The 9,321-nt window shown below is 40.2% G+C and overlaps 1 protein-coding gene across 1 annotated transcript; it reads left to right on the plus strand.

Moving 5' to 3' along the window:
* The first annotated feature begins 2,379 nt into the window (after positions 1-2,379).
* On the plus strand, positions 2,380-7,946 carry ftr83 (finTRIM family, member 83). The gene is made up of 7 exons (XM_079507536.1): positions 2,380-3,056; positions 3,516-3,611; positions 3,766-3,999; positions 4,193-4,352; positions 4,473-4,535; positions 5,352-5,429; positions 7,063-7,946. The coding sequence occupies exons 1-7, from the start codon at positions 2,472-2,474 to the stop codon at positions 7,590-7,592; spliced, it is 1,746 nt and encodes a 581-aa protein (XP_079363662.1). The 5' UTR covers positions 2,380-2,471; the 3' UTR covers positions 7,593-7,946.
* Positions 7,947-9,321: the final 1,375 nt, after the last annotated feature.

A 9,321-nucleotide genomic window follows, 5' to 3' on the forward strand; every position in this document is an offset into this window, starting at 1 on the left:
AAAAAACAGTTGAGAAACCTTCTGTTGCAATTTTTTTAGGGTAAGGTGCCTTTTTTTCATATATGCAAGCTGCCTGGAAGTCAGCAACTCAGCACCAGTGTTTTGCACCTGTTGGTTAAATATAAATTTAAAGGTTACATTTAGAAGATATATTTGAATGAAGATTATATACTGTAAGGGTATTTTCCCATGAATATAGGGAAACTGTGTTGATTCAATGACAGCACCCACAGCAGCCGACCTAACCCACAATTGTGAGGCCCATAAAAAAACACGCACGCAGTTACTTTACCTATTTTCACCATTTCTGGCTCAAATAATGTTTTCTGGGCATACAGTCAGTAACATCCTCTAATCTAATGTCTTGCATCACAGAGCTCTTATGGGGTGTTTATATCTCTGAATGAAAAGTTTACAGGGTTTTATTTTTTTCTAGATTTTATACAGACAAAAGCATAAACCACATCAATGGCAAATCTTCAATATCACCAACCTCAGCGATTGGAAATATTAGATAATTTGAAGGTCATGTTCATCAATACCACTGGAATAAATAGTTTTCCCATAATGTTATTTAATGTGTTATTGTAAGCTTAACGTGCTTAACTTTTATTCATCACTTTGTACTGATTCACTCTCATCTACGTAAGCATGAATAGTAGATGACATGGTCAATGCTTTATCAGATACTGTAGTACTGTATGTCCAATGATACAAGATGCAACTGTTGAAGGACAACTAATCTACTTTGTTTTATTATTGTGTACTTCAATCAGTAATTCATATCATACTCCACTCCATTCTGTTCCTTTCTATTCTCTGTATCAACTCATATCTTCTGGTCACATAATGTGAAATATACAATATATTCTCTTAGTCGACTTCAGAACTTGTCATGTGATACTGCCTGGTGTGTCAACTTGTTCTCTGGACTCGCCACTCACCCTAAATAAACTCTTAGGACCACTTTGAAGGTCTATTAAATTCAAAACAAAACTCATTCCAGATTCCACCAAGTGGCTGATACGAGTTTGTCCTCTCGAATCATAATTTCTCCCACAGTGCCCAATATACTTTGAATATTTATTATATTATATTATATTATATTATATTATATTATATTATATTATATATTTGTGAAAATGTATCCAGGTTCCAAAATATCAGAGCTTTTTTGCTGAAATCTTTGTAATGGTTGAAACAAACACATACTTTATTTGTTGTTTCATAAAGGGGAGGCGTCCAAAGGCATCCTGTGGCATGGAATGAGTTTAATAACACCATGTCTTCTTGAGATTTCAACACTTTACGGTACTATACCTATACCTGTACAAAGAAACCACGGCACAAGTCTTAAACGAGACCCTAGGATTGCATGCCATGACAGATCCTAAAGGCTGGCACTCTGCTTGGCCAGCTCTGGCTCTAACACAATGGAATCTTTTAAGCATGCTTTCTTGGCTCTCCTGCTATCTGGGCTATCTAGTGTGGTCACATTCCATTCTTCATTTAAGCAACCCTGAAACTCCATCTTGGTAGGGAGGGGCCTTAATTCAGTCTAAAATGAAAAAATGCTAAGGAAAGCCTTCAGCTTGAAAGTTGCATCATTCCACTTTATCTCCCTCCTTTTATGCACATGACGCACATTATACTAATCAGTTTTATCTCAAAGAAACTCCAATTGACAAATCAAATTTCAGCAAGAACAGGAACAGGAAAAAGTGGCAATAAAATGGGACATAAAATAGAGTTGATAATTAACTGCTCATTGTTCCATTGGAAGGTGTGCATTGCTGAGATTGTTAAAACCAGATTCCTGTACCTCATGAAGCACAAAGAACATGAGTTGAACCAAAGCAAATGGTAATTTTATTGTTGTTGCAACTTGCAAAGAAAATTGTTGAAATGCGTAAACTGAAGTTCACACTAAAACAAATGTTTATTTATCAATAAAATGTGACACACCCTTCACCTAACTGTCCACTAATTTTCCATACTGTGCAGTGTGCACTGTTCTTATTCCTATTCAATCGATTCATCAAATTGATTAATTGATTAATCAATTAATTCATATTTTAAAAGTATAGATGTTGTATGACCAAAAGTGGTGTAGGCTGTGAGCTTGTGTTTGGGCCACAGGTAAGATGTGTTAGAGGATTTGTACTTTTTTCTTTGTACTACTTCCTCAACTTGTAAGTGTCAGAGCTTACATCCCATGATCAAACATTTCATTCATTCTTTTTAAGTTTGATAGCTGCATTCAAACTGTCCTCACCTGCCCCGCCCTCTTTTACAAGTTTCGGCTCAACCAGTTTATCCTCCCTCTCTGTTTACTCTATATAACACGCGCTAGTAGTACCTGTGGAGTCACTTTGCTTCTGTGCTGATAACCGCAGGCACTCAGCTCAGGGGGCAGTCACAGTAGTTTGATTGCCTAAGCTCGTTAGAAGCAGCAGCCCCACCTTGCTACCATGTCATCTGACGACAGTTGCCACCTGTGCAAGGAAGAACTCAGAGACCCGGTGTCCATTCCATGTGGTCACATCTTCTGCTCTGTCTGTCTGAAGACGTACTGGGATCACGCTGACCACACAAGCTCTTACCTCTGCCCACAGTGCCGGGTCGCCTACAACAAGAGGCCCACTCCACGCCGTTTGGGAGGAGGGTCCCGACATTCTACCACCATGACGAACATGCGTGCCTCGGAGTCCTTCCCGCCACCCCCACCAGACCCAGACTACAACTTTGCAGGTCCCCAGGATGTAGGCTGTGACATCTGCATTGGCAAGAAGCACAAGGCCATCAAGTCCTGCCTGATGTGCCTGGTGTCCTACTGCGAGAGGCACTTAAAGCCCCATTATGAGTCGGCCACTTTCAAAAGGCATAAGCTGGTGGATGAAATTGGCCACCTGGACAGGCAGATCTGTCCCCAACATCAGAAGGGTCTGGAGCTCTTCTGTCGGACTGACCAGATGTGCATCTGTGTGCTGTGCACAGTGAAAGAACACAAAGGCCATGACATGGTGTCTGCTGAGCAGGAGAGGGCCGACGAACAGGTAAGAGCTAATTGTTCAGCTCTTTATATCTGTAGATTAAAATAGATTTCATTGTGTTTTTTTTTTAAACTTATGACTTGCAAAGTAACAGGCATTCATTGTTAAACATTATAAAAGAAAAATTTTTAAAAGAAAGGTTGACAGTTTTTGTTTTACATAACAATGTAGTGCCAGGTTGAAGATTAACTGGGTTTTTAATGGGCCAGGCCCATAAAACAAAGCCTCTAGGACTCAGTAAGACCCACCCATATGAATGAGGTTGCTCCCCCTTATCATACACAACTTGACGTACTGGAGAATGGCTATGTTGAATTGCGAAGGTTTAAATAACAAGTAAGACGCGTAAACGCGGGAAGCGAACGAAGTGTTGTGGCAGTCTGACACACACACACACACACACACACGGAGACCTCTGTATCGTTCCAATTGCATCTATAACATGTGTTGGTTTCATCCTAGCAACGGCTTGGTGCTACTCAGGCTGAGATCCAGGAGAAGATTCATGATCGTCTCAAACAGATGGAAGAGTTGAAACAAGCCGTGGACTCACTTAAGGTATGTGTCATTGCAAAACAATGGACAGTCTGGACAGATATAGACAGCATTCCTTCAAATAACAACGATGGCATTTGACACAGTAGGATAGGAAAAAGAAACAATGTGGCATCCAAAAGAGTTATGTGTATGACGTCTTTCATTTCCTGTGCAGAGCTCAGCCCAGAGGGCCATGCACGAGTGTGAGAAGCTCTTTGGAGAAATGCTGCGATCCATTGAGAGGATGCAGCAGGAGATGACCAAGCTGATCTCCTCTAATAAGAGGGCAGCGCTCAACAATGCAGAGGGCCACATGGAGCGGCTGAGACATGAGATTGATGACCTGAAGAGGAGAGACAATGAGATCACGAGTCTGTCTAAAACTGAGGATCACATCCACTTTATCCAGGTGACTAGACAGCCCTTGACCAACGCATTGGCCTTACGTGATATCTCTAAGATAACGATGTGTCATTACACTATCAGTGACCGTGGCCATAAAGACTCACAGCTGTCCTTTGAACTTTCGTTATTACTCATTCAATTAAGAATACAACTATTAAAACACAATGAGGAAAATAATCATTTTTCCTGTCCTGCAGAGCTATCACATGTTGATAGCCCAGAATGAGGCTGAGGAGCTGCCTACAGTCAGTGTCAACCCGTACTTCACTTTTGGGCCGGTCAGCAAGGCTGTCTCAGAGATAAAACAACAGCTCCATGACTTTGGCAATGAAGAACTGATCAAGGTCGCCAAGACAGGTGAGCAACAGCGTGGAACCAAAGGGCTTGTTACTGAACTGAATAATGTAAGAATAAAATTGTACCTTGCTTGCACCAGATAAGGATTATTGTGTTAACTATTGAATTTCTTCATTCCAGTGAACAAAATGCCATTCTGTCAGTTGGAGGAGGGCAAAAAGAGACAAACAATGAAAGGCAAAGGTGAGAAGGAATCTCTGCTTTATTATTATTATTATTTATGTATAAATTAGAAACTAAAGTGGCTCAGCACCTAACTGTAAACATTGTCAGCTGATGGCAGTTTGACTTGCACAATCAGAACACTAATCTGAATCCTTTTACTCAGAATGTCACAAAACCAAGACCTTGTGTAGTTCTGTTTGACTAGGGAAGTGGCCTGAGCAGCATGATTTGTTACAGGGTAGGTCACTTAGTAGCTCAAGTGGTAGATGTTTACATTGACTGATAATATGACTGCAAGAGAGATGTCACATGACCAAGCTTAAAGCAAACCATACAGTAGAAGTTATTCCAAATGTATGGACGGTTTAATCAGTTCAACTAAGATCTGTTGTTCTAATAACACGATTAAGCTTCTAAACTTATGAAGGAAAAAGGGACATATCTCTAACTTTCTACATTAAGCAACATGAGATTATAAAAAGGAGACAAACGGTGCTTATATTGTTACAGTAGCGATGGTGGTTTTAAAATGGCATGGATGCATTTTGTTGAGTGCAAAGCTTGTTTAGAGTGGTAGCACAAGTAAATGTTCCCTCCCATCATACACAAGTGCTCAGTGAAGTAGCACTTTGTGACCTTGCAGAGTCTTGGTTCATTGGATTCTGGTTTTAGGTGAGGGTTGCCTGACGTTTTCTTTTTTTATGGTTAAAGACAAGTTTACTGTAATATTTTTTCATTTCATTCACATATAGAATGATCAAACATAAAATCACAATGTTAAAAAATACCTTATGCCTAATTGCCTTATGAACTCTGATTTCATTGTTACTTTAGCGGAAAAAGCTGAAGAGGCTGTCATGTACAAGTCCCCACCGACCCAGGTGCCCCAACACAGGGATGAGTTCCTGAGATGTAAGTTTTTAGATTCTCACAGTCAAAAAAATTATTATAGTCACAGTGCACTTTCCTTTAACATTCAAATGAACCAGTCCAGTCACATACCTGATGGGAACCTTTGTCCGATCATGTGATTGGCCGTGTAATCAGATTTATTTTACTACTCAGAATGGTTTCAAGTGTGAGCAACCTCGCCCTGGCAGAAGTACTAGTAACTAATTGCAGACGCAGTTTTTGCTGCACCGCCCTTTGCATTATTTACAACAGCACTTTGAAACACTTACACTTCCATTGACCTCTTCACTCTGATCAAATCTCTAAGCCTGTTGTTAAGTCGCATTCATGACATTCACAATAAGGTGCAAGACTGCAAGTGTGCAGCAGGTGGAAGGCACGGATTTAGCCTGCAGCTATGCTTTCTTTCATTTGGCAACGTAATCACTTTTTACAACTTTCCTCACCCCGTAATCCATTAATGACAACAATATGAATATCATAACCATATTAATCTCACAGCCCATACCATCCCAACCCACAGTTTAATATATACCAAATTGATGGACTGTTTGTGCTTAAAGTCACAAGCATATATTATGATCCCTCTGGCATCCCAGATAAACAGTGGTGGAAAAAGTACTAAACATTTGAGTAAAACATTTAATGTTTAACTTAAGTAAAAGTACAATACTGCAATATAGAAATACTCTGTTACAAGTAAAAGTACAAAAGTATTGGCATTGAAATGTACTTAAAGTACCAAACGTACTCATTATGCAGAATGTCTATCAACCGGTATTTATTTGAAAATTGGAAATACTCAGTATCAGTAAGTACACATACCTTAAAATTGTACTTAAAGGACGACGTCACCACTTTTCAACCTATCTTCATATAATTGGTCCAACCTAATGTTCGTGATAAAATAGGGGAAAAAAAATCTACTCCTATTTTTATCATGAACATTAGTGAAAGGTGGTGAAGTCGTCCTTTAAGTATAGTACTTAAGTAAATGTACTCCTCGTTACTTTACACCACTGCAGATAATAGGCCGGACAAATCTGGTCGCAGACATCGGGTGTCCTCCTCTCACCAGCTGTGACCTGCTGGGATGGAGGTCCACAGCTGAGCATGCAGGTGACTTCTCACACCTGGGATATTTCTGACTATGTGCACAGACAGAGGGTCTCACACTCGTTTCTGTGAACAGATCTAACGGTTCTGACTAATAATTAAAAAGAACTAACAGTTAATGCCTATAGCCTTATGGTTGTGTCTTGGGGGTGCACTGGTGGTATAGGCCCGGGTACTTCAACTGCTGTGCAATAACAATTAACAACTTTTACTAATCTTCGGTTGATGCAGTCTTTCACTCATCGACGCAATAAAATCCTCAGTGTTATATGTTGCTGTGTACTTCAAAAGTTTATATTGTGTCAGACATGCCATGACTCATAGCTCTTTGAGCTGTGAGCCATAAATTAGGCAATATGCCTAAATGCCCAGAGCTATGAGCCATAGACTGGTTTGTCTGACACATAAATTAGGTTAACCCATCCCACTGAACTGAATGCAGCGTGTTGTAATATCTGAAGCCAGAAGGCATAGGCCTGTGTTGCTAACGATGACATACCTTCTGTCTCTTCCTTAGATGCTTGTCAACTCACACTTGACCCAGACACAGCCTACAGACAGCTCTACTTGTCTCGGGGGAACAGGAAAGCTAAACTGAAGAGAGACCCGCAGGCTTATGGCGAGAGTTCCTCCAGATTCGACTGCTTGCCCCAGGTCCTATGCATGGAGGCCCTCTCTGGTGGGGCCTATTACTGGGAGGTGGACTGGAGTGGAGAGGGCGCTGCCATCGGTGTCACTTACAAGAGCATCAAGCGGGCAGGATATGGCGACAGCTGCCGCATCGGCTACAACCGCAAGTCCTGGAGCCTCTTCTGCTCCGATTCCAGCTACTCGGCCCGCCACAGCAAGGACCAAGTGGAGGTCAACGCGGCCTACTCCTCCCGCATAGGGGTGTTCCTTGACCACTCTGAAGGAACCCTGTCTTTCTATGCCGTAGGAGACACCCTCATGACCCTCATTCACCGCTTCAAGGCGTCCTTCAGTGAGCCAGTCTACGCAGGCTTCTGGGTTTGGTATGAGTCAGCCATTACCATCGGCCAGCTGTGAACACAATGTTCCTCAAGAATCAATGTTATTGTCCCATGATGACTAAACAATCGGTGTATATTGGTGTTTCAAGTGTAGGCTACTATTTAATTCTGACATTGATTGCCCTCAGATCAAAACATGACAACAATGTTTATTACAAATAGATTATATAAACTATAGCCTATGCTGACTAGCTGGTGAATGTGCAGAATGCTTTTCATAATTATGAGTTTTTCACAAACGAATCAAAATCTGAAATCTAGAAACATATATTTTATTCCCCCCCCCCCCATGTTTTGTAGTAGGCTATTATCTACATAGCCTCATGTTAATCATACTTGTACATTTAATAAACATTTTACATTGAGCTTACTTGGATGTTCTTCCTTTTTATTGCCTCTCCTCCAACTCCATCACACATTCTCTGCATTTATTATTCCACTTGTCATCAGCCTCCAGCTCTATTCCAGTTTGGACACACTATCGGTCTCAAAACACTCCAGATTATTTTCATCTATTGATGACGCAATAATAATGTGACTGTCAATGGCTTTGTACTCTTTAAGAGCACTAGCAAAATAAAAATCATCAATGAATTTAATATAAATAATGTAATATCTGTATCTGCCAATATGACCCTGCAAATAATCGGAGATCGGATATTGGTCATAATTTAAATATCATACATCTCTAGACACAAACACCCTCTGTTTTCTTCTTCCAGTTGTACACTATAGGCTACTAACACTATTTATTGGCTACATCACTGTGGTATCACTTGACTTGAGATCAATTTTCTGTGAGCAATACTGTACTAATGTAGGCTTAACATTTGGAGCAGGTAGTGTCCCCTTTTATTTGTGGTCATTGTCCTGTGATTTAACACAATGATTTTGAGGCCTTGACAGGTTTGGGGAGTCCAGTGACCTCACAGGAAGTTAGATTTAAAGTTGCACAAGTAGTACAAGTTGTGCAAGTTGTACAAGATGCCTGGGGGAGGTGTGACTGAGATGACCCTGAGTTCAGAGGGTGGAGATCCTCCTACAACCTCTTTTGGAAAATGTTTTGGGTACTGCTGTGATGTGTGGAACATCCAGATGACTACGGTATTTGAACATTGCCAATATAATATATTGTAATGTTTACAAATAAAAATCTGAAGAACTGACCAATATTTGTACATTGTGAGATGCCTTGCCTTTAGAAAATAGACAAGAAGGACTGTACTGACACAATATAAGCAAATCGTACCTGACTGATGCCTGATGCTAATCTCTGATGAATGTCTCTATAATAATGCATGAAATAAAAATCATTAAAATAATTCACAAGTAAAGTAGCTGGATAATAAGTAGCCATGTTCAGCCTAATAATAGCTTAATAATTATAAGCTTAATAAGGAGGCTGCCATTATAATAATGGCAGCAGAATTATGCCTTCTGGTTCCCTAAGTTGTGGAATACACTACCACTGAAACTTGGTGTTTTTAAAAGTAAGCCAAAGTCCTATTTTTCCAGGATATGTCATTTAATTAAATTCACCTTATGTTCACGTCCTATGCTCTTTTTTTATTATTATTTAATCTGATTAATTTGTATTATTTTCCTATATACTTAGCTTATAGCTTACACATGCCTCCTCTATTTGAGTGACCACATCAAACACGAGGTGGATGCTGGCAAATACTGCTGTCATGCTGGACCTCCAAAAGGCTTTTGACACTGTGAACCACTCCATACTGGTTAAC

Source organism: Electrona antarctica (assembly GCF_951216825.1).
Source record: "Electrona antarctica genome assembly, chromosome: 8".
Taxonomy (NCBI): domain Eukaryota; kingdom Metazoa; phylum Chordata; class Actinopteri; order Myctophiformes; family Myctophidae; genus Electrona; species Electrona antarctica.